Source organism: Patiria miniata, unplaced genomic scaffold (genome assembly GCF_015706575.1).
Source record: "Patiria miniata isolate m_02_andy unplaced genomic scaffold, ASM1570657v1 HiC_scaffold_20, whole genome shotgun sequence".
In the NCBI taxonomy this organism is placed as follows: Eukaryota; Metazoa; Echinodermata; class Asteroidea; order Valvatida; family Asterinidae; genus Patiria; species Patiria miniata.
The window spans coordinates 18,990,950-19,017,356 of NW_024037059.1; the positions used below are offsets into that span (position 1 = coordinate 18,990,950).

At 37.8% G+C, this 26,407-nt stretch overlaps 2 protein-coding genes across 4 annotated transcripts in view; both read left to right on the forward strand.

The window, feature by feature from the left end:
• Nucleotides 1-8,246, forward strand: part of LOC119727743 (glucose 1,6-bisphosphate synthase-like) — a 32,046-nt gene extending 23,800 nt beyond the window's left edge. Inside the window, exons 8-16 of the mRNA XM_038199782.1 lie at nucleotides 290-413; nucleotides 1,179-1,449; nucleotides 2,099-2,181; nucleotides 3,467-3,560; nucleotides 4,281-4,410; nucleotides 5,624-5,723; nucleotides 6,473-6,559; nucleotides 7,252-7,382; nucleotides 8,041-8,246. Of these exons, the coding sequence (XP_038055710.1) occupies nucleotides 290-413; nucleotides 1,179-1,449; nucleotides 2,099-2,181; nucleotides 3,467-3,560; nucleotides 4,281-4,410; nucleotides 5,624-5,723; nucleotides 6,473-6,559; nucleotides 7,252-7,382; nucleotides 8,041-8,140 (1,120 nt within the window). The 3' untranslated portion in view covers nucleotides 8,141-8,246. The remainder of the gene's footprint in view (nucleotides 1-289; nucleotides 414-1,178; nucleotides 1,450-2,098; nucleotides 2,182-3,466; nucleotides 3,561-4,280; nucleotides 4,411-5,623; nucleotides 5,724-6,472; nucleotides 6,560-7,251; nucleotides 7,383-8,040) is intronic.
• A 3,889-nt stretch (nucleotides 8,247-12,135) lies between these two features.
• The window catches only part of LOC119727744 (inverted formin-2-like), a 45,247-nt gene continuing 30,975 nt past the window's right edge, over nucleotides 12,136-26,407 (forward strand). For all 3 annotated transcript variants that reach the window (XM_038199784.1, XM_038199785.1, XM_038199786.1), the window contains exons 1-2: nucleotides 12,136-12,276; nucleotides 14,193-14,649. In XM_038199784.1, the coding sequence (XP_038055712.1) occupies nucleotides 14,280-14,649 (370 nt within the window). In that variant the 5' untranslated portion in view covers nucleotides 12,136-12,276; nucleotides 14,193-14,279. The remainder of the gene's footprint in view (nucleotides 12,277-14,192; nucleotides 14,650-26,407) is intronic.

Below are 26,407 nucleotides of genomic sequence, written 5' to 3' on the forward strand. Positions count from 1 at the left end.
AGAGAAAATGTGGCAAGAGTATAAAGGCAAATTTAAAAAAAAAATGCTTTTTGGCCATCTGTTTCAGGCAGTTACTTACCCCACAAACGAGGACATTTGCAATTTGAGAGAACCCCAGTGTAGGGCTTGATAGCTCAGTTGGTAGAGCAACAGGACACTAAATCTGAGGTTTGAGGTTCAAATCCCGCACGATCAAATTCTTTGTTTAACCTAACACGGGAACTCAAATTGAGTGCACTGAAAATGGACAGATGGATATTTCTGTCCTGATATTCTTTTTCTGACACAGAGAGCTGAATGTGAACTGTCCTGTGCGAATCACCTACACAGCCATGCATGGAGTGGGCACTGAGTACGTCAAGAGGGCAGTAGAAGCTATCGGTCTACCCCCAATCATCGACGTGGTGGAACAGGTAGACAAAAATTGGTCTTGAATCTTACCACCACCCCCACCCCCGGCGGAGTTTTGTGAAAGGAATTTTTTTTTTCAGTAACTATTTTCATACATGGTTAAAGAGTTCTAACATCCCAAAATAAAGTTAACCAAGCACCAAAACCATTACAATGCACCATGAAAATTGGCATATATTTTCCAGTATGCGTAATAATGGTAAGTTTTGAAGCGCTCCCCCATTTGGAAGATGGGTACCAGCGCTTTTTGATTTTACGGAGGCCAAGTGTCTGGAGAAAAAAACATGTCTACTTTTCGACGCGGTTGTGCAAATGCGGTTGTCCCCTCCCCCCCCCCCCCCCCCCCCCCCGACATCAAAAGCTGGATACACCACTGCTAAGATATTAAGGATAAATCTGTATCCAGAAATAAGTAGCCGTGTACTTTTAATCTATCTCCAATTTAGACAGTGCTTTCTCGCCTATATTTTACCTCTACAACCATAGTTAGTCACATCATTGCTGAGAAACTGTGATAAGTCAAAAACAAAATCAGCTGTTATTGTCTGTCATTCTGACATTTCCAATCCAGAACAATCCTGACTCGTATTTCCTGACCATAAAGAGAAAGCTAGCTTCATTTTTTACTGTAAACAAGCATCAATTCAGAGCTCGGCCATATTTTCTTACTACAATCATAGTTGGTCGCTAATGATTCCAAAGAAACTGCAGTAAATCAAAAAAACCATCATCTGTTACTGTCTGTCATTCCGCCATTGCCAATGCAGAACACTCCCGACCCAGACTTCCCGACAGTCAAGTACCCGAACCCAGAGGAAGGCAAGAGCGCCCTCGACCTGTCCATTCAGACAGCCAACGAGAACGACAGCAGCATCATCTTCGCCAACGACCCGGATGCGGACCGGTTTGCCCTGGCAGAGAAACAACCGGGTGGGAACTGGAAGATTTTCACCGGCAATGAGGTGGGGGCTCTGCTGGGCTGGTGGACGTGGGTCTGCTATCAGAAGGTGCATCCGGACACTCAGAATGATGGAATATGTACGTAGTCTTCCTTTTAATTTAAAGACATTTCCTGTTTCAAGTTTCAGCGTGTATTCAAGTGGAATTGTGTCAACGATAATTTCAAGGAGAACAATTTATCAAGAAGTGTGATGAGTCACACCAAGAACTGATACGAAAACTTACAGGCCGTGTTTCATAAGATGGAATTTGCATCGGGGAGATGCAAATTTTATCAGATGAAACTGTTATAATGATAAAAAGATTGGTTGCGGTACCCGCTGTTATATGAGACACGAACCGGCCAGCGGACCCCGGCAAGCTCGGTGGTCGAGTGGTAAGACGTCTGCACTAGTAAGCAGGAGGTCGTGGGTTCGAGTCCCTCCTCAGTAAGCTTGTGAATTTTTTTTGCAAGCCCGCGGAAACATGGAAGATACAGCGTTTACATATATGTCTACAAAGAGCAAAACCAATATAAAATTTTCAGACAGTGATTACTAAGCTTTAACTACCAAAATCTGTAAGTACCTTCATGGTAAAGCTAGCCAGAGTTTTGTAAATACACTGAAGATTTATCAAAATTTTCTTTATAAATGATCAGTAATTTTTTCGTTAACAATATGGCCCTTAAACAAGTAGAGACTTTGACTTTTGTGTAAAAGTAGAGACATTTCATTTCATTCTCCAGACTCGGATGTGTACATGCTTGCCAGTACAGTCTCATCCAAGATTCTGAGGTCTATCGGTAACAAGGAGGGCTTCCAGTTTATGGTATGTTGAAACTTTGACCTGCGTTAACCTTCCAAATCCTCCAAAATTCAATATCTGTTTGATGTCGATGAGTTCAGGACTGCAGACCCACACAAACAAGTTGGCGAAGGGCCAAAATTGTACAAATGTTTATGAATAACGAATGTTTATGAATAATGAATCTTTATGAATAATTTCATGAAGTGGCAGGTGGAATGTTCGATTTTGTGAGACAGAGTCAAGTGGAGTGGAACATTCTATTTGTCACCGAATGAAATTATTCTCTCCATGGCACGAATGTGAAACATTCATTATTTGTTTTATAAAAAAAAAACCTGTAGTGGGACCTTGGAATGGAACTTCTATTTTTTGCGGTGAGGCCAGGCCATGTGTAGCCTTGGTCAAGGCCTTTCAATGATATTGCCTGATGATCGATGGTCGGCCGCTAACATAAACAATAGCCATGCGTTATGTGCACTCACACGTACTGTATGAAGCATAAATAGTGACCTCACGCGGTTAGGCTACACTATGCAAATCAGTTGATACTGGTCGAATGCCTTGGAACATCTGTTGCGATGGCCTATAATTTTCGTGCAATTTTCATTAATTTGTCGCTAGATTTATATCGAGTTACATTTGGTCTGCAGACGCCAAAGTTGTTGAATGTAACCAGAATGTAGCCACACTATCCAGCTCTCTGTCCATGTAAAATATGAGCCTCCACGACCAAGTATTGAATAATAATCTCATGTTTATTCACATACGAGGTTGTCGCTGGAAAAATACAGCCAAGGCGCACGGTTGTTCCAAGATCAGAACAAACTGATTTGCACATTGTAGCCTAGCCGCGTGAGGTCGCTGTTAACAACTTGTGCAGTAGGCGTGAGTGTGTAGCATGCAGCTACTGCTGTTTATTTTAGCGGTCGATCATCGGACACTATCGTCGGACGCCTTGACCAAGGCTTGGCCACAGTTTGGGATGAATAATTCAATGACACGTGATTAACGACCCACCATATCAGATGACGGAAATTTATTCAGACATTGTATAAAAAAAACCTGGGCTGTTTGATGACTGTTGATTCAAACCCTATCTTTTTTTGGGAAGAAGCTTTTCCTAAAGTCTTGGTTAGTTATTCTTCAACTTGCATAAATAAAGTTTACACTAAAGGTTCTTTTATACGTTATAAAATCAATATTTGTGGTTTTGTAGTATATCGTTTTCGAGTCCACACTTGTGTTAGCCAGAAGATTGTGAAGTGGCAATTGTGATGTCAACGACCATTATGGTTTGACTTGACAGGAGACGTTGACAGGATTCAAGTGGATGGGCAACAAGGCTGATGAGCTGGTCAAGCAAGGAAAGACGGTGCTCTTTGCATTTGAAGAGGCTATCGGTAAATGTTTCACAAACATTTTATTATCTCATTTCATTTGTGATCAGAGTTTGGCGTAATTGATAATAGAATGATTAATTTGGTTTAAATTTTGTAATGAATACCTTTTCCTGTTTTTGCTGGCGAAAGATACGTTGGAAAATGATGCTAAATTTTGCAGATTTTTCCTCTGCCTTTGTTGTTGTAAGATTTCAAAACTAATTTTATTATTTTTTTTATTTTTTTATTATTTTATTTATATTTTTTTTTCCATTAATCGAATTTTAGCTGTTTGACCCTTAAATACAGTCCAAAAATTGTGGGTTTTTTGGTTGTTTTTTTTTTTTTTTTTTTTTTTTTTAGATGGGGATTTTTGTTTCAGCTTCTTTGCATGTGAAAGGTCCACAATTCTTGAAATCAAAAGAAAAAGTTGAAATTTGACAGAATTATTCAACAGCATTGCTTATTATTCATTATTTGTTTCAGTATCCCTTGTTTTAGTAAGACCCTGGGTTACTGAATTCATCAGATTTTATCATGCAACTGATTACCACTCCAACCAGAGAGAGACTTGGTTCTGAGGGCTACATTTAAAGAACAACCAAAACACTTTGAAATTAACGTTAACCCACCTGAATCACTTGGGCTTTTTTTATCAGTGAGAAAACTTCTGTTGTGTTCTAAATAAGAGAGAAAACTTGGTTTTACTAAATTCCCAACATTTGCATTGTTTCGTGGAAGGTTTCATGTGTGGCACAGAAGTGATTGACAAGGATGGTGTGAGTGCTGTCGCGATGGCAGGCCAGCTGGCCGCTTACCTGGCATCCACAAGCACAACCTTCACAGAGAAACTGCAGGAAATATACCAAACGTAAGAATGCAACAACTCGCACATGATTGCTTTCACCCAGTCAGAGTAAACCAGGATGGGTTTTTAAGCAGTTTTTCATTTAGAGGAATTGGCGAAGTGTCCGTGACAGAGCCAATTAACCATGATATCTAATTAATGATTCAGAGAAATGATCCCAAACTCCGTGTAATGTCCTTGACCCTTACTAGATGATGGATCCAAAACTCCTAGCCTGTAATTCCTTGACCAATGCTAGATGATGGATGTATAAGATTGGAAAAGTACATTTTCAGGTATATTTACTGAGCTCTTAAAGGGAATGTACAACATTTGCATTTGCTGCAATTTGTAGAAATAAATGGATTTGGAGGATTAACATGTTATAGTAAATATTGTTAAACTGACTTGTTTCACGTTTTGGGCTTGTAAGTGTTGAAAAAACCCAGAAACCTATTATGTTCTTGTAGTCTGGTTCCCTGACCCTACCTAAGATGAAACGGAGCAATTGATACACTTTAAGGAATTATTGTAAGGTCAGAGAATCAGTCTAGCAGGCTTGTACCCCTTCACAAGTGTGTAATCAATTGCAAAGAAGAGTCAGAATAACTAAATATCAAAAATTAGTAACACTTTTTGAAAAGAGCCAGTTTTCTCCAACGCTGGTCGGCCGACCAGCGTTGGAAAAGTACAGTTTTTCTTGAAAATGTCAGAACACCAGGAGCCATGATTTTAAAGGATGCTTTAGACTGTCATTCCCTAACAATTCAGTAAGGTATTTCGTGATAATTTGATCATTTCGTTTTTTGATGTTTGCAAATGTTGTATCTTCCCTTTAAAAGCTCTGTCAAAAACATTACATAATGCTGGAATTAACGAACTTAAATTTTTGGGAGATTGATCATTCCGTTTCTCAAGTTTTAGCTTCTGATGGGATTACCATCATTTTTTTGAAGTGAAATGGGGGCTAGATAAGGTATCAATATACATATCATATCCTCATTATTTATGGTCTTTGAATCTAATTTGGTTTACACATATCATTACGACCACCATATAATACACTAGTAATATAATACACTAATTTATTGATAAAAAAATTGTTTACCCCTAGGAAAACACTGCACATCCTGTTTTAACCACACAAAAAAAATTATGCACCCTGTCCGTAAATCCTGGTTGATACTTCCCCAGTTCCACTTCCTTAATCTTCTCCCTTTCCATTCTTCTTCTCCAGATATGGGTTCCACTGTTCCAATAACTCCTACTACTTGTGCTTTAAACCCGCCACCATGAAGAATATCTTTGAGAGAATAAGGACACTTGATGACGGAGAGGTATGCTACCGGTCGAGTCACACTGGTCTCTGACTTGAACAAATCTGCACCCAGATTCCTACCCTATTACTGAAGGGCGTCAATCCTTTTGGAACCTTACTTATTAGGAATCTCTAAATTTGTGCAATAAGTTTTTTTATTTAGAGTAACAGACACAACTTTCCACTCACATCGTTGATTAAATTAACCCTAACTCCCTAAGCCTTTTTGCTAGGATGTAGCCTCATTCCTGCAAAATCGTCCAATTGGCCTCATGGAAAAATAGCATATAGCCTCAATCCTGCAAATTCCTCCGTTATTTCTCGAATATGGTCCATGGAGGGGTGACCACTGCCTGAATCCTGCAAAATCCTCCGGCTATGACAGTCAATAGGCAGAGGCAGTGACATCCTGGAGCAATGCGGAGGATTTCAAGTATAATCAAGGACTAAATGTATGCACGGCTGAGCATAAACAACACAAGGTCCGGCCCAAGACCTTGACACAGTGTGCACTCCGAAATCAGCAACGCACTTTTGCCATGTAACCTCAATCCTGCAAATTCCTCCAATTTGCAAAAAGGATTTTGGAGGATTTGGGATGGTTAGGGTTAATCCTAACCTTCCTCAATCCTCCAAAATCCTGCAGGCGGCATTAACCAGAGACCCTACGTTGCTCTGGGGGCCCTTGGAGTTTTCATTTTCCCTCAATCTCCCCCTGCTTTTATTCTCAACATGATATTGATTTATCTGGATGTGATTATATTACAGTACCCAAGCTCCTGTGGTCCTTACAAGATCACCGGTATCAGAGATCTCACAACGGGATATGACAACAATCAACCCGATAACAAAGCTGTAAGTCCAAATTCATTGATTCCTTAGTTCTAAAGCATTTAATGAAGTGGAAACCATTAGTAGGAATTCCGTAGGGGAGGAATATGCAATATAATTATGATATTTATATAAGTTTTAATGACATTTCTAAAATGTTTAAGTGGCCCTTTTAACCCTTACCCTGCCAGATGCAACACAGTGCATCTGGTGGAAAAGTCTGGTGCACTTTGATGCATTCAGCTACCAACACCAGTGCATAAACGGCCGCTTCTGAGACAATGAGAGCTAGTCCCATAGAACAATGTTTCAGTTGTATCCTGCTGCTTTCAGGGACCACAGACTCTGAGTCAGTTTGGCCTTGAGACTTTTGACCTGATGGATCTTGCTACACTGGGTAGGCTTGTCACTTAGACAAGTGTTGCATGTTGTTGCGTTTGGCAGGGTTTCTAGCCGAAATGCACTGGAGGGTTAGGGTTAATCAGAAATTTGTCGCTAACAGTTAACATTTTTCATGGGTTAGCAAGCACCTTTTTGTTGTGTTTTTTTTTTGCTTACAGGTTTTGTGCGTAATTCACATCCTAATGTCTTGGACGAAGAATGGTGATCATAACTGCAGAAGTTTCTAGTTAACAGAGACATGAACTGAACCAGTTCTTAATGTTCCTTTAATTGTAATGCTGTATGCCGTTAATGTCTCGTCCCTTTTTCCGTAGATGTTGCCAGTAAGTTCCTCCAGCCAAATGATAACGTTTAACTTTGCCAACGGCTGTGTAGCCACCCTCAGAGCCAGCGGCACAGAACCAAAGATCAAATATTACACCGAGATCTGCACTGAACCATCAGGGTAAGTGTCATACACGAGGTCAAAAGATGATCTTGTTTATCAACAAGGATTTCTCAAAAGCACCCTAGGCACTGTAGCTCGCAAACCTGAAGAAACCTGTAGAGAGAAGACAATGAGAAGAAATTGCAGTTTTAGAGATGGGAAGAAAACCCTCGAAGAATATTCTGGAGAACACCCAGAATTTTTTTTACCTGTGTTAGCAACGTAATCCAGGTACGAGACCCCACAAACTGCGTACACATTTTCTCTGTTTTCTCGAAATGTATAGTTTCCACTGAGCTGAAATGTCAACAAGTTGGTTGTTATGCACTCTAATTAAATTTTGAGTAATTTTGTTGCTTCAAACAAAAAGAAATGCACAAAGAGTAAATGAGTCTATGTACCTTTTAATTCAAACTATGTACCATTGGCTTCCTGTGCTTTGGTTGACTTTGGAAGATTGAGGAAGGCTCCTAGTGAATAGACTTCAGACATTATGACGTCACGCTTTGTTTACATGTGCGCTTTCCTATGGGAGCTTGGTGGATCTCAGCCCCACCTGGCTCTCATAGGAAAGTGCACATGTAAACAAAGCATGACATCATTATGTCTGAAGTCTATACTCTTACATAGTTAGAGTTAATGAGTGAATTGCCTTTGTTTTTATTTTTGTTTCCAGTGATCCAGAGAAAGCCAAAGCTGAACTACAAAACCTCCTTGACAACATCGTGGACCTCTGGCTTCAACCAGAAATCAACCAATTGGTACCCAAAGAATGAACCGCAGAACTCTTTATGTACATAACACATGTGTACATAAATTTGCAAAGTATCTATGAGGTAATGCCTCATTTTTTTTTGGTCTTTTTTTTTTTTAAAGATGGTATTACCATTTTGAATTTTGTATTGATGTAATCTAAACCAGACACTGATTCTTTAGTAGTTTGGGTTTGTTGGGAATCAGTCTGGTACCTGCAAGCCTAAATACTGCAGCTGGTGTGTTGTCAGTGGTATATCTAAAGTGGAGGATGATGGGACTAGGGAACCTGTCTGGAAGATACACTGGGGCTCAAATTCTGAAAATATGGTTTCTTTCACTACCGATGCCCCTAAAAAAATTAAATAAATAAATAAGAATATAAATAGGTATTTTTTGGCCAATTCCATTATATGTCTCTAAATAGATTTGAAGTTCTCCATTTTATTTGTTAAGCATAACATGCTGTGTAACAAAAAAAAACATTGACACAGTACTAACAAACCTCTTAACAATATGTCTAACATATTGTGAAATATTCATCACTTGACTTGAGCCAAGGCTTCGCAGTTCTCAAGAAATCGCTCACAGTAGCAGAGTATCATCATGCAACAAGCGACATTCCGCAGAACAAGGGATACCTAATTTTTGGGCTATATTTCAATTGAAAGTAAAAATTGTGAAATATAATGCTGTGACTTTGGGAATTACTCATTGAAGTCTATCAATACCCTGAAAGTGGTAAGACATCTGCACTAGAAAGCAGGAGGTCGTGGGTTCGAGTCCCACCTGAGTGAATTTTTCCAACTTTCACTTGGGAGGTAACACACTGAGTATACAGTGTTTATACGTCGGTGAAGGGCAAAACCTAACTTGATTTATATCACCCCGAAGCAAAATTCCACCTTATAATAGTTCATGCGGTACCCGCTGCTATGTACATCAGATTCGAACCAGCCAACCGATCCCGTTAGCTCGGTGGTCGAGTGGTAAGACATCTGCACTAGAAAGCAGGAGGGTTCGAGTCCCGCTCGAGTGAATTTTTCCAACTTTCACTTGGGAGGTAACACACTGAGAATACAGTGTTTAAACGTCCTTGAAGGGCAAAACACCCTGCCGCAAAATTCCACCTTATAACAATATCAATACCTTTATAAAATGGGCTGACAAAATTGTATTTCCTCGTTAACATTTTCCAGTTTTTATAACTCTTGTACCATTTCTTAATTTTCTTGAAAAGCAACTTTCTTGTGATTTGTGTTTGTGCTTTTTTAATTCATGTTAATATTTATGACAGTTGAAGTGATTCTCTGCTTTTTTTTTAATCGCATGACACCAAAAATTGCAAGAATTTGCCTTAAATTCTAACAGTAAGAGCCATTGCGTTGTACTAACAGCATGTAATGTTGGTCAACATTTTATAGATTATAATTATATGTAACATGAAGCATTTATGTGATATACAAATTAAAAGTGTCTTTTAAAAAAACCTTTTGGCATAGTTAAGGCAGAGAAAATTATACCAAGAAAGAAAAAAAAATGAAAAGTGTATCCAATCACACCCTAATCTTTATTTGAGTGTTGCTCTGTTTTCAGAAAAATATTTATGCAGGGATAATGTGAAACCAGTGAGTGCCATATTATAATGATGGATAAGTTAAAAGAGAAACATATTTTATATACCGAGGGAGTCGTAATCCATATTTAGTTGAAGCTACACCTAATTCAGTTTATTTGGAATTTTGAGTTTCAAGCGTATTTTTTTTTTGTAATTTCTTTTGAATAATGTCAATTATATGCTAGCTGGCAAATTTAAAATTAGTATGTTTTGTGTTGATTTTCGTATGAATTTTTTACAGTTGGATAATTTTGGTCGTTGCTTTAAAAGAACAAACAGCAAATGTGTGCTTTTATATACTGGTTTTTTATCTTCATAATTTCTTGTTCAAAAAAGGAAGTGTAGAAATTGTTCGCTATACTAATTTCTAAATCCATATCTAGGAATGGTAGATTTCATATCTGTTATTTCTTTGCGATTCCTCCTACACATTTAAAGCATACTTCATACATCACCGCTATTACGGTGAAGCGGGCGACAGGTGGCGAAGCTGCCTCTTGCCCACGAAGCGGGCGACAGGCGGCAAAGCCGCCTTTCCCTCGTATTTCAATAAGAAAGGCACCTTTTGGGCACTTTGCATATTGCATGTATATCTGGACTTGATGATTAAGCTAAAAGCCAATGATAACATTTGCACTCGTCCAAAAAGTAAGATATTTTTATGAGAGACAGAATTTCTTTTCCAAAGTTATACTCGTCTTTTGAGTATGATGTGTTGCAATTTATTTGTACACGCTCAATTCTTGTATGTTTTGGATTAGGCAGAATCAATTGCTGTAAGCATTCCTTGATCAAAAGAAACCAGAAGCTGAAAATTAATTGACTGTTTTGTTTTGTTATAACAGCTTTCCTGATAGACCCATTCCACAGGCTGTTTAGTATCATTACCTTAAGAACAAATCGGTTTTGTAATTAACCTCGCTTTACATGATTTGAGGCACCTTTTGATCTCAAATGTTCAGAGGAAAAATCTCGGCATGATTAACTTTGTAGAGAGTAGATTATGCACTGACATTTATTCTTTACTGTTAGTTTGTTTGCTTTTCTTATGAATGAATTGTTTTGGGGTCCTCAGTCTCCCTTGATCAGTAAAAATTGACAAAGCCTTTAAAAGGTTGTAAAATACCCAATATTTTATTGTTTGGCAAAAGAAATATGGTAATTGTTATCAGTTTTTTTGTTTGAACAGATTAAACCCAGTTACACATTTCTTTATTGTCAGATCTATTGATGTAAATTTTTAAAGAAATATCGCTGTGCTGCATTATTGCGTATCATTTACTGTTTATGAAATTATGTTATATTCAGGTCATTCTTCTCCTTTTATGTTTTTTTTTTATTTTCAAACCTTTCTCTAACAAGGTTACAAAATTAAATTGATATTTGGACTAGCATACTGCTTTTTAATTAGGGTGGGGATTTTTGGAAGAGGTTGGAAGATGGGTTTTTCTTTTAGTGTAAATACACGTGCACATTGTGTGAGAATGATTGCTGAAAAAAGTTATTGCATATTTGTAATTTACAAAATGCTTGCAGGATTGTTCAGAGCTTGGAAGTCAGTATATTTTGTTGAATTCGGGAGGAATTCTTTGGAGAAGAATCTGCTGCGTTTATCGATCTTTTAATGATTTTTTGAAAAGATGGAATTTACTTATGTTTTTTTATGCCTCACTTAGAGACATGTGTGACCCTTGTATTTATTCAATGTACCCCAAATTTTACAAAGTCTGACAGGTATTAAAGACAAAAACACAGTAACATTGAAGAAAATTGTGTCAGTGTCCAGCTTATATATTATTTTCCTGGGGTTTTTGGGTGTGTTTTTTTACAGATCTTGGTTTGATTTTGTTTATGTTTACAGCTTCGTAATTTGTTTTTAATTGTCGGTTTTGATGATTCAAGTTCATGTTATTTGTGTTTAACATGAACAATTTGTTGTAAAACGTCATGGAATTTGTTTTGGTGTATACATTTGTCACCCATGTTTTAAAATGGTATAATCAAACTCTTGGTTTCTGAAAATTGCATTTCTTGTTCTTTACTTGTTTTCCATTCCGTTTTCGTCTGCTTCGTTTTGATTGGTCAACAGTTCGGCTCAAAAATCATGAAGAGACCACTTTCTTTTGTTGAAAGGGATGGTCAAGTGCGTGTGTGCCACTTTACAGAACATCGCTAACAAAACAGTGGAGCACACATTCAGTTTGTTTTTGAATCAGAAACAAAATATTGAACGTATTTGACCATTTGATATATAAAAACCTAGTTGTGAACGTTTAAAAGCAAGATAAAAAGTAGATCAAGGCATTTAATGAACGCGCGCCCTCATTCTGTTAATGTCAAAGAGAACTTGCCACCCCTGTTAGTCAATGGACAGTCCCATAGGCCGTAACTTGTAATTGCACTCGGTGTGCATGCTCATAATCCGTGCATTGTGAACACCTGTGCGCGCTGTGAACGTAAGTCCGTGTGTGTAGCGGAATTCTACAGATACCGTGTCGAGGAATTCATTCCATGGTCCTGAAGTTGGCCGAGTTTTCCCAGGTATGATAATGTAGTGGAAACTTTTAATAAATGTGGGGTTAAATAAGTCAGAGTTAAGGCTTTGGTGGATAAAACATTGTGGAATTTTTGTAATGGAAATCTTCGGAAAAAGCTGAAAGTGTAGGTCCTAAATATCGTCGGGCCATGGAGGTAGGACAAATGTCCGAAGTGGGCTTATGACAGCACTGCCCCCAAAGAACAGGCTTTGTAAACATGTCCTTGAAAAAATTACTCGTCCAAACAGGGAACAAGTATTGACTGGACAATTGAGTTGTGTTAATATCATGGTGGACAACAACCTTTTTATTGATTTTTCACTGTCTACATTTTCATTTACAGGAGTTATAATAGTTGAGGGATCATGTTTTCCATCTGGGAAAAATGTTGCAACCTGACGCCATTTCCGCGATTGTGTACAAAGTCTATGGAGAGTCAAGAAAATTTTCTAGTACCGGTATTTCCTACAAAATTGGAAATTTTTCTCACTCAGTCCCAGATTCATGTCTATCATCATTTTGGCAATGAATGACCTTCATTGAGATGAGATATGAAGGAAAAAGTGGCACCAGGTTGCAACATTGTTTCCCTTATGTGCACTAGTAGTAGGCCTACTAGTTGTAGTTATGGAAATTGAACTAAGTAAGTTGCACATGCAAATGGTTGTTGTGTAACAAGATTAAATGTACATTTATACATGTACCTATGTCTCCAATTACATTATTTTTGTCCTTGATTTGCAGGCCTGTCATTTGCACAAACAAAAAATCAGAAAGAATATACTGGTAGTATCAAGACACCACTTCAGTGGTTGTGTACGGAGCCTTGTATGGAGAGTCAAGAACATTTTCAAAGTATTCATAAGTTTGGAAATGTTTCTCAGTCCCAAATTCTTGTCTTTTCAACTAATGCAATGACTGTCGACCTTCATTGATATGATATATGATGAAAAAAGTGGCTTCAGGATGCAATATTCTTTCTAATTTATCTTGGGAAATGGGAGTGTAATCTTTAAATCAAAAAAATTAGAGTGGCCTGTTTTATACTTAGCAATGACTGGCTTTGGAGGCAAAATCAGAGTTGAATCTTTTACTGTCTTGAAGTTTGCAATCCATTCCATCTCATTTTCAGTTTTGTATGGGGCAGTAGCTTTAATTGGATGTAACCCTCTTGATTACAGAGAGTTCAACAACCTAGTTAATGAGTCTCTTAGATTACTTAACAAGTGCTTTTTTGGTATCCAAGTCAGGGGCTGATGGTTAGGTGTAATGTATCAATTGTGTCTGTGTGCTTCGCCATATTTAATTGAATCTAGTGAAAGTGATGCTTAAGAGGATTAACTCCATTCATGATGAGTTTGGCTCTTAATGTATCAATGGAGCCATGTAGACACAGCAACTTTCAATTTTCCCTTTTCAATTTACAGTTTGTCATGTTGGCATTTCATATGCTTTAATTTACAAGGTTAAATTTGTATTTTGTTTGAAGACATGTATGGAGTGCAATAAATTGGAGATTTTACGAAGTTAAGGGTAAGAAATAGGATGCTGTTGTTTGTCTACAAAAGCACTTGCATTTTTCAATTAAGTCCTTAAAATAAGATTTGAAACTTTGCATGGTGGTACTTGAAGTGAGGGTTTGCACTAAACCCCGGGGATGTGGAATAATCTCTTTCCAGCTTTCTTCTGAAGACCATCAGAGCATACTGATGGGAATGTCGAGTTTCACAACCAAGGCAGTTCTTTTCAGAACAACACATCTCATAAAGAGATTCTTCCTCATGGTGTTACTGCAAACTCTCACTGTGTCCTTATCTGTGTGAAAATGTTGAGATGTGCTTGCCAATTGTGCGACAAAATACGGAGTAACCTCAGAGTTTTCAGGAAACTTAATGAAATTCCTGTTTGTTGTCATTGCAGCTCTTAGTTTTTTTAAGAGCCATGTGGCTGGTGTAACACAAGCAAGTTAAATCGGAACGACAAGTTCCATCTCACAACACCGCCACCATGTTCAAGAAGTTTGCCAAGAAGGTCAGCCAGGCCAACCGCGAGGACCTGGTGGACTTCGGGGCCAACCTGGAGAATGCGGAGCCCGAACTCTGCATCCGGCTGCTCCAACTGCCCACGCTCAACAACTACACGGGTCTGAAGAAGCGCATCGCCAACAGCGACAAGGAATGGCTGCAGCGGTTCCTGGAGCTGGACGGGCTGGACGTGCTGCTGGAGTCAGTGGTGCGACTGTCCAGCCGCGGGATGAACATGGCCCAGGCTTACTTGCAGATCGAAGTGGTGAATTGCATCAAGGCGGTCATGAACTCCAAGGCTGGGCTGGAATACATCTGTGAGAATGAGGAGTATACTCGCAAGCTTGCAGAGGGTAAGTTCAGTTGCAAATAGTGAAAGTACGGTCCGACATCAGACATTTTTCTACCATTGAAAAAATATTTGTCCTAACAAAACAGATGTGCTCAATAATCAAATTGTATACTTGGAATTTTTTTAAAATAAATTGAGAAATTTGACACATGGCGTATATGGCTGAAAATTGATTGCGGCAGTTTATTTTGTTCAGGATAATTGTCGTGCCTATTTTCATCCCCTTGTAAGGTATTGATTAAAACCCTACCTTCCGGGAGACCTCAAATCTGCTGCTTTAATACACTTAGGTAATGGAGGAGGTTTTTGAGATTAGCAGGAACTAATGCATTGGGTGAAAAGAAATTGGGTTGTTGAACTTTAAAAATTCAATTTCATGTGGCATTTTAAGTGAACTGTACTTCCCCAGTGATGACCTTTTTTTCCTAGTGTGTGTTCTTCTAAAAAGGGCCATCCATAACAGTGCAGCTTTAAAGACAATTCTTTATTTTAAAGACAATTCAACTGGAAATAATACAACAATAATTCACAGAACTCTATTGTCTGCTAACCTGCCCGTGGCCCTACCACTAAAAAAAACAACCTGTGATTATTGATCATTATTCTATTACTACTGCTTTTCTTTTGTTTGCTATGGGATTTGACATCATTTTAAAGTCATCTGTATTTTGAACCTTCTCATTTCAGAGTTTTTCTTTTTGTCAACAATTTCCCGTTAACTTTGACCTTGTGTAGGCTCATATCACAACTTTGAGAGATAATATCCTTATCATTTTGTTATTAGGTGTACAATTCAGATGTACATATTTGACTTCTGCAGTACCGCAGATAGTCTAAAAGTAATATTTATTAATTGTCGCACCCACACACTATTATAGTCAACTTTCGTCAATACAAACCCAGCCAAAGTGTTTGTTATATCAGTGCCGGTCCCATTCTTGTGCACATAAATGCACAGTTGGGATCAAGGCTTTATATTTGCTATAACCAGAATTTGTATTAACAGTGTTTGTATCAACAAGTGTCACTCTACAATAAAAAAAAAAATCTCCTAAGCAAAAACAAAATGTTCACAGCAAAATGCTGAGTTACCGTTTGATGTTACTAAAGTTCCGTGAGCAGTATACCTTAAAAATGTCCCCCAAGGTTAACTTTGCACAGACCACCAAGAACTCTTCAAATAGAATGGTACAGAGTTCAGTTTATTACTTAATTATGTTTGGCCAAAAAAGCCACCAAATGACTGGAGACCTAACCCTTTACTGGTTGCTGGCCAACTAAAAGTTTTCAAGATAACCACGACTGGGCCCCACAATCAGCATAGTTTGGCGAACAACCTAGTCAATGTTTGATTTTTACTTGATGGGCTGATAAAGCGGTAAATTAGGGGGCTGTTAAATGTGCAGGCAATTTTGCTTCCCGGTTACCAGTTCCAAAGTTGTGAAGCTAAAAGCTATCGTTTGAAACGAAACTCAAGTTTGTTTTTTAAAGTAAATGGCCTCAGATTTTTGTTGGGATGTTAGGCAACCGATCGTTTCAGTGTAGCTTTCATTAAAAATGTACATGTACACATGACTCAGTTTAAATGTAGGTGTCTATATTTACAGGTGGTCATACACTAATATACACCTGGCACAGCAAGAACCTGAGCAGTTTTTATAATCATCCTTGTTTGGATATTTCTCGGTGAACAAAAAAAATTCTGAAATATACATTGTGTCACAGAATAACAAGAGCGCATGCGCTGAAGCTCCTGAAACCACAAAACTAAAAGTTGCACTTAGCTAGATTTTCATTGGACATTGCAACACACAATTGAATGCGGGGCCTGCATCATTGCATTCAATTGTGTGCTGCAATGCCATTATGTCGTTATTTCTTACAGTGTTCCCAAGTGAGGTATATATCAAATTGAACCGAAAAGTTCAGTGACAAAACTTATATTTCCAACTTTTTGTTCACTGAGAAATGTCCAAACAAGGATGATTATAAAAACTGCTTAGTTTTCTATTTTTGCCAGGCGTATTATTCCTGTTTATTTTATGTCTGCTGATGGCACATTTTAGTTTAACTAATTAGTCTCAGAATCAAGCTGTATATTTGGCCTTATATCATCAGTCACCAATTAATTTGGTTCCAGTGCTGTAGTTTAGTCTAGGGGGAGATGTGGTGACTGATTGACTTGCTGTCACCATTAGCTTGTCTAGGCTCTGTTTGCTCTTTGACAAGACTTTGGATATAGTACTGATGCTGTAGGTACATGAGTCGGCATTTTGTCTTCATTTTTGTTATTTCATTAATAAATTGTAAAGAAAAGGGATTGTTTCAAATTTAACCAAATCAAGATACCGCCACAAAAAGAGGGAAAGAATTTTCCTGTTATATCTTTTAAGATTTCCATGCCTGAGATATAAGTCTTCTTTTGTATAGTCTTCAAGTCTTAGTCAAGATGCCCTCCAGACTTAAAAGATTACACCAAATCAATTTTCATACCACCTACATTTTAAAAGACTTTGGCGCGGCCTTATTCCTTTTATGACTTTCTGTACTTGGGCTTGGCTGATGGCCTTGTTTTAGTGACAACAAAACTTGATCCTCACCCCCTGGGTGGCCTTGGTTTTGTGCCTTGAAGCCTACTGTTCTACATGATGATCACTTTCCGTGTTTGGCCAAAGGTGACATGTTATCACTAACTCAAGGGGTGTTCCAAGGAGAAGTTTCCCCAACCATCCGATCCTGTGGCCTACCCAGTATCAATGTCACGGTATACCACTGTGAATTTCCTTTGAATAATAACAAGGTCAATATCAGGAACACAATTGATTAAACCCATTGCCTGGCAAACCAGTAGTTGAATATGAAACGTCAGGAAGCTTGTTCTGTTTCGCTCCTCGGTTTGAAATAACATTCAAGGTTACATATCTATGATATGTGTCTGTAACATAATGCATGTAGGGACCTTTAGAAATGATGCATTGTACACATTTTTGGCTCAGAAACATGCCGATTATATCGATGTGTGGGTACCTCATTAAGCCCTTGTACATGTATCTACATCACAAATTTTAATATGAACTGCACATATTGCTAAATAGTTTGTGCTGGATAAAATAACCACAAAAGTGGTAATTTAACAAGCAACTTTTACCGAGCGGCATAAATGTTTGTGTTCAGTGAAATCTCGATAAGTCAAACTCTGATAACTCAAAACAACTGTCAAGTCAAACAAAGAATCCATTGCCTTCAGTAGTATAACAATGATTTACAACCTTGCTTTTAAAACTCAAAACTCTGTGTAAGTCCAATTTTGAACCTGTTCCCTTGAGGTTTGACTTATCAAGAGTTCACTGTATGTGTCATGTACCCATCATTTTTAATCGTCTCTAATTAACATGTATGGCTCGTATATTGTAGTAATGCTTTAAAATCTTTGGCGATTGAATTAATTGGCTTAATGAGACAGAATTATAACGATGCATCATTGATGTCACTTTATTTTCACAGAAACACTGTTTTAAGCCAATACATCCAACAATTGAACACAGAGAGTTAACTTGTACCTAATTATAAACCTGACTAAACACTAACTGAAAAGACACCCCAAAAATCTTAAACTGGGCATTTTTGATATGGAGTCTTCCGTTACATGAACATGTATAATTCAAGTTTGCCGAAAAGAAAATTTAATTGCACGTATCTTTATACACATATTGTGATGTCATTGAAATAGATTCGGTTTGTGGTTTATTTGATGATGAGCTAATAAACTTGTCTGCATTGATAAAACGTAGCTTGGAAGCAAACATGGAAGCCGTGGGAGTGGGATGTGGGTTCATTCCACGTTTACGACATGTTCACCATTCACCTTAAAGGCCTAGTGAACCATTAAGGAATTTATGTAAATACCACATCCGCAGTTTTTGTGTGTCAATGTCAAGTTTATCATTTGAAGGGCTGTTATCGTCCCTGTAGTGCAGGCATGTCTGACTAACAACCTGTTGTACACATATATGTTCCTTTTTCCTTGATCCTTTTTCTTTAAAATAAAACCCAAACTATTATTTGAACTCATATGAACAGTAGGCTGCTTTTGTCACTGGTAAAAATTGTTAGTTTTGTTATCAAAACAGCCTATTGATACAACACATTTAAAAAAAAAAACATTATCAAGAAAACCGATGGCCATCACAAGTAAAAGAAGACAACCAATGACATGTACTCAAATTCCGAAGACTTTTGTTTGGGGGGGGGGGAGAGTTGTTGACGTTTTCCTCAAGAAACCACTTGCCAGCTGAACAGGTGGATGTACGTCAGAGAATTGAGGGTCACCACACAGACACCTCCGTCTAGACTAAACGGGAATACTCTAGAACACAATAATGTCAGGGTCATGTTTGTCAGGGCACAGCATTATTGTCAGTCTTTCTGTGGTCTTTCTAAGCTGAGGGGGAGTGCCATCCTCTTTGTGGTGAGGTCAGAATGACAAATCGGTAGCAAAAATTGTACGAATGGTATCCTTCACAAGTTGAAAGGGGTCAAACTTGTCTATTGTGACTTACTTCAAATAATATACACGTCTTAGCAAATAGATATTATCATCCATACATGTACAACACACTGAATGTATCTAAATTCAGCATGTAAACTTAGTTTCCGAAAAAAATGCATTTCAAAGGATATTGGTTAGATTTATGCCGCATCTGAATCAGTTGTTTCGGGCTACTACATCATGTACATTGATGGTTGGAATTGACATGCAACAGTAATTATCTGTTCCACTGACAAAATTACCTGTTTTTGGATTACAGTCTTAAACTGTGTGTTTTGTCACGATTGATTTGTTACAATACACAAATTACCATTCAGGCATATTACTAAAATGGCACGTACAAGTTGCTCTGTGCCTTTTTCAAGCCTATTAAAATTTCTCGTCTGTGTTTCCTGGACTTTTTTACATGATTGATTGTGAAGTTATACAAATATACAGAGTCCATGATACTTGAAGTGTCACTTTCCTTGTTAGCCAAAACACTGTCAAATTATTGATTTCATGTCGAGTTATTGAATATAATTAGTCATTTTACTCTGCTCGCTGTCACTCAAAATCCACAATCATTAACAAGTTCTTCAAATAAAAAAAAAAAGATATGATGTGTTGATGGAAACTTAAAGTGCAGGAGATATAATGAGATACTGTCTGGGAATGTCAACCACTCGGCTGACTTGACATGGTGAACAAATGTGGTACATTAATCACGCGGCAGCATACCGGTTTGTCACCCTTTATAAGGCCACGGCCTTGATTCTCATGAGAACATGAAGTTCAGAAGTCATGTTCAGTCTGTCGACAAATGTTGTTTGATCTTCGCTCTTACATCAGTGATCACGTTAAACCACCATGAGCTAGTCGCTAAAGTGAGCAAAATCAAATGGAAATTTTGTTTTGCAAAGTTTCCAAAAGTTAGCAGAAATGCAGCTTACTACAGAAAAAGCTCCGAACCTCCATAGAGTTAACATATCTTCTTCTTAGACATAAGTTGCTAAATTACACCTGGGCCCAATTTCGTGGCTCTGCTTACCGTTAGCAGAAAATCTGTGCTTACTGTGGCAGCCTTACGGTTAGCATATATTTCATTGGTTAGCGAGGAATTTTGGCTTGGTTAGCGAGGAATTTTGGCTTGGTTAGCGAGGAATTTTGGCTTGGTTAGCGAAGAATTTTGGCTTATGCGCATGCATAAGCTGCGCATGCATCTGTAACTAAACATGGTGCTTACGTGGTTAGAACATAATTTGTTCGCTAGTGCTGTTAGCAAAGATTGTAAGTGCCCACTTCTGTCGTTAGCAGAGCCATTCAATTGGGCCCTGGTGTATTTGCTGTACTTTCTATCACGCAAAGCTTCAATATACGGATACCCCTGAACTTCAGGTTTGGAAGGTTATGAGATAATTCATGTACATTTTATTGCCTGGTCGTAGATCTACTACTTAATCCAAAACAAATTTTGTGTCACATGCTTAAATCACTTTAAGCTTGTGATGGTGTTTGTTTTTACCAGTATTTACAAAATTGTTTAAACTGCAACTGGGCAAACGGGCAATTCCAGCGTTATGACAGGAAGGGCAATGTCCATGGCAACGCCTGTTTACCATAATATCTAATTAATTATTCAGAGAAATGATTTAAAACTCCTATGTCCGCCATCTCCTTGACCATTACTAGATCATCGATGTATAAGATTTGAAAAAAATATTTTCAGGTTTATTCACTGAGCTCTTAAAAGCTCTGTCACGGACATTACATAAAAGTGGAATTGCCCAACTGTAAAACAAAATCATATTCAAGTACCTCTTGAAATAATTGATTGGACAGATATGTTGTGATCACACTAGACTGATGTTGTTGTGTTTTCTCCATTGATCGTTCAAATTTCCTTGAATTAATTTTCCCATCTTCATCATCAAAGTGTGCTGCCAATTACTTCCGTAATTTAAAGTGAATTTTACGATGACTGCAAACACCGAGAAGCAACCTTGGGCTTAATGGAGCCTGCCACACTCCATTTCCCTTGACCTGACTAGCAATTTCATTGATTTGAGACAGAAATGAAAAGGCAATTAAGGATATGAGCTGATATTGGGTGAGGCTGGTGGTTTGATAAGTATATGTAGATTAGGTTAAAGTATACATTTGAAATTAGGCTACATTACATTTGCATGTGGATCATTCATAAAAGTTGGGGTCCAAAGTGTGACATGTTTCCTGTCCCTGTTACCTTGTGTCATTAAGAATGACTTCAAATGTGTTTTTTTTTTTATTTGTTGAATAGGTATAGGTGTGTAGTGTACATGTAGTTTGATATTCATAATCATTCTTGGAGGACGGCTGCATTAGGGAGTGCATCAGAAAATGTTAGATCATGTAATTTGGACACGGGAAAAAGTGGACCCCGGATTTATAGAATGATGATCCATGTACATCTGCATGCACTTCCTAAGGTTTACACTGGTTATGTTGAGAATGTCTATGTTAATTGTGACGATGTAAATATTTTGTTAAAATATTCCTGCCACCCTTGATTCAAAACTTCAGGTCTTTTTGAAAGCAGAAAGCTCAATTTTGTTTTGTACATTGTGTCTGTCGTTTTTAAATTAGCTTGATCTTTTTTTATGCCATTTTAAAAAGGTTGACAGAATACAAGCCGCTATCTCAACCTAGGCTGGATTCAGAAATCTGTCACATCTACATTTATAATTCGGTCAACCCTGGTCCAAAGAAGAGACTGCGGCAATTTCCAGATCATTAAACCGACAGCTTTACTGTGAAAGCTGGAGCTTGGTGTCTTCAGCCCATGCTGTAGGAATAATTACAGTCAACAGTAATATATCAATCTATTGATATTGACGCTATGAAAGACAAACATTGTAAGGGTCTACTGTAATTCTGTGTTTATTTCATGGTTTTGTGTATTTTGTGTACAACTAGGCTCGATGTATTATTAAATGAGAGAAGTTAAATTATGAGTTCATGTATAGTATATCATAGTTTTTTTCGTGCTCTTGTTACTCTTAAAGGGAATATACATCATTTGCTTTTGCTGTAATTTTCAGAAATGGATGGAATTGGGGGTTTGGAAATATAAAGCAAATATAGCTACACTGAATTTTTGGAGGTTTTGGGTTCGAAAATGCTATAAAAACCAAGAAAAACGATCATCTTCCTGTAGTCTGGTTCCCTGACTCCATATAAGAAGAAACAGAGCAGTTTACATACATTGGGGAATTGTAAGGTCAGGGAACCAGTCTAGCTGGCTCGTACCCGTTCATAGGTTTGTAATCGATTGCAAACAAGTGCAATGGTCAATTGGGGCCAGTATTTGAAAAAAAGCCAGTTGTTTCCAACGCTGATCGGCCGATCAGCGTTGGAAATTGATACAAAAATACCACTTTTCTTGAAAATGACAGTATACCAGGTGCCATAATTTACAGGATGCTTTAGACTGTCATTTACCAACATCCTATTAAGGTATTTCGCAAAAACTTGGTAGCTTTATTTTTCGATGTTTGCAAATGTTGTATATTCCCTTTAAAAACGTATGTCACTGTATGGCAAAATGGTATTGCAGTTTTCTTCTTCACAATTTTACATTGTGCGGATATGGTGTATCATCATGCGATATTAATTTACAAAATAAGTTGAGTGTCTTGGACAAATTACTCTTGAAACAAGTTGTTGATGTCATATCTGCTCATTCATGAAGTATCGGAAATGTCCAAGTAAACATTAATCAGTCAGATGAGCAGTAGCCTGTCTTTTTCATTGAATTTGTTATTATATACTGGTATTCAATTGCCTATTTGATTATTTTTCAGTAAATATGTAACTAAAGCTCCGACCATTTTCAACAAACGTCTGGATATTTTACAAATAGTGCAAACGGTGCATGACAGAGAAACACGCACATTGAAAGAGTTGGCAGATAATGTAATCATGCAAAAACAAGTTTGTTTTTATAAAGGCATCACTGTGAGGCAGCATTGCCACAGTATATTTTTTCAACAATTTTCTGATAAATACATTGAAAAATTGTTTTCACACTCAAAGTACAGGTAAGGGTTCCTTAAAGAGGTTGTGGAATGCTCGAAAACATTTCCGTCATTTTTTGGGTATATGTAGCCTAAGGTGTGATGAAATAAAAACGACTATTGTGTCTGTCATGAAATGAGTACAAAAGGTACTTTTGAGAGCTGTTTTTTAAGTCCTGTCATGCCTGTTTCGACCCGAACGTGCAATTTGTGTAAAAGTCGTCGTTGCGGGCAGCAAACAAAACACAGAAAATCGTGACGTAATAAACAGGACTCCCGATGCAGAGTAGCATAAACGAGTCCTGTTTATTACGTCACGATTTACTGTGTTTTGTTTGCTGCCCGCAACGACAACTTTTACACAAATTGCGCGTTCGGGTCGAAACAGGACCTGAAAAATAGCTCTCAAAAGTACCCTTTGTACTCATTTCATGACAGAAACAATAGTCGTTTTTATTTCATCACACCTTAGGCTACATATACCCAAAAAATGACGGAAATGTTTTCGAGCATTCCACAACCTCTTTAACTCTGAAAATATATTCACTACCTTATTGACAATGTACCTATTCTGATGCAAGGATGTTTTCGATTTGCAACAAAAGGTTATCACCTGTTTCATTGAAATTCCTGCCCGTCATATCCATGACAACAATCATGTTATCTCAGTCAAAAAAAAACACTGACAGTGTAAATACATTAAGCATCAGGCTTCCAAAGTGCATGTGGTTCATGGGCGTCGATGGAGGGGGGGGGGGGGGCATGGGACATGTCTTTCCCCCCCCCCCCCACTCCCACTTTTTAAATTGGGGGATATATCGGTTGTGTCCCGCCACATTTTTTCATCCCTGAATAAAAAGTGTATCCTACATTTTATAATATATAGCTCAGAATGGCTGATTCAATGACTCCAAACTGGAAAATGAATCAAACATTTTTCAGGGCTCTTAAGCAGGCCCAGAACTTCACGCTGTTAGTGCTTCGCACTTTGCGATCGCATTAGTTCTGATCAAGGCACCGGTATGTCCCCCCCCCCCCCCCACTTTTGAGAAGCGATTGACGCCCTTGATGTGGGTATGAACAAGCCATCACTTGATCTACATTTGTCCTGGGTTACATGTGGTATTTCCTATGTCAAATCAAAGATCATAGTTTTGTGTTTAAGATAAAAATAGGGTACCACCTTTTGGTTTTTCTATAGTATCTGGCTGAATCCAACATACAACTGTAGGCTAATTCCAGTGGCAGTACGGACTTACATGTATGCCTATGATATAACAGAACAGCTTTTCCACACACACATGTACATGTACCTCTCCTTATTTGATTTCATTGGATTTTGGTCTACAGGGCAAGGGGTAGGCTTAAAGCACAATACAACCAGAGCATGCCATATGTATGCCCATAAACATACCAGCGGATGAGGGGAAGTTGAGAGAAAAAAAAACTGAGTGCTAGACTTTATGCATGAACAATGCTTATGTGGTGCAGTGATTGCAATTGAAAAGTTTTAGGGAGTGCTGGACAACAATGAGAGTATGCACAATAGCTCCAAAAGCCTTGCAAATAAATTTGCATTCGTCATTCTCGGAATCTTTTCAGGTATTCAGCGCTGTGTAAATAAAGGACTGAATGAAGGTCTCAGTGTTGCAAGCGGTTATCAGGACGTTGACCATTAAATTGCCAGCGGTTTAGTGGGGTTTTTTTTTGGGGGGGGGGGCAATGGTTCCCCCCCCCCCCACAGCAAAAATGGTTGGCAAGAAAGGAGAACCTAAGCCCGTACGAAAAATAATTTGAATTGAATGTACAGTTTCTTATTGAGTAGGTTGTTAAGAGCTGATAGAGGATCTAGTTTTTTTCCCCAAAAAATTCAAGTCCCTGAAAACATTCAATTATGTAGCCTACAGTTTGCGTGGCCATAAACAGTTGTGGCAACCTGCCCATTTTAGACACCAGTCGTCGCACGGAAGTAAACTGGAAAGTTTCTTCAGACGAAATGTTATTCAGTGAAGGAGTGATTGATGCAAAAAATACAAATTTTGACGGACATCTTCTGCTTTCAAAATGAAAGAGTTCAAGTTATTTCATATATTTATTCAAGTTCAATTACATTTGTGATCATATGCATGCAAGTATTGCTCTTAAGTTGCCGAAAATAGTTCAATATTTTGTCAATTTCCAAACGGCTGAGCTCTTAACATTTTTACCGCTCCACTTTGTAAAAGCTTAACTGAAATGTCCACATTTTAAAGATACCAGTATATTTTACTATTTTTTATTGCACAGCGCTTTCCAGACTAAACAGTATGTAAATGCTCTGTTATTATTGAGCGTAGGTTGTAAAATATGAATAGTTAATATGTTGAGAATTCTAGGCCTAAATGGAGAGTAAAAAAAAACAGTTTCCGTCCCCCCCCAATAAAAAAATAATAATGAATATATTAAAATATGAATTTTTGAACATTTGAATAAATTGTAACATATGAATATTTAATAGTTTAATAATACGAAATGCAGAGTAAAATTCCCACTCCCCCGCAAGGAAATACTAATACACTGAAGGATTTAGCCCACTCGGTGCCGTGACAACATCTTTTTTTTTTAAACTGTTATTCCAGTTTTTTTTTTCAGACTTGCTTTTATTTCCTTTAGGCCTTGACCATTTGTTTTTTTTTTTCACATTTTGTGAAAACCAGCAAACGCAACCTTCCATTTTCGGTCATGGTTCATTTATTTTTTTATTAGCTTTTAACCGTTACCGCATTTGTTTTCTCTTGGAGGTAAAGCTTCAAATAACGAAAACATCATTAATTAATTATTCATTTTGTATTTTAAGAAAACCACAATTTGTTGATCTGTATGTGTTGTGATGAATGCAAAGTGTAAGGGTCGTGACACTTAATATTTTTTATAAAGAAGAATCACTTTGGAGTATATAGAAGAAATTCCCAGTTTCTACCATTTAGAAATGCAGGACAGAAAGTCCATCGGGCAGGTTAAAAAAACCTATTGTGTTTTTTAGCAGGCATGCAACTTTTCCTAGGATCAGCTGATTCCCTCGTTTTTCTCTACACACATATGCCATTAAAAATTGAAAAACACCGAATAAATTCTTGTAAAGCTTGGAAATTCCACTGATTTTTGGTTACTTTCCAGTTGCATACCTGTTCTTAGGG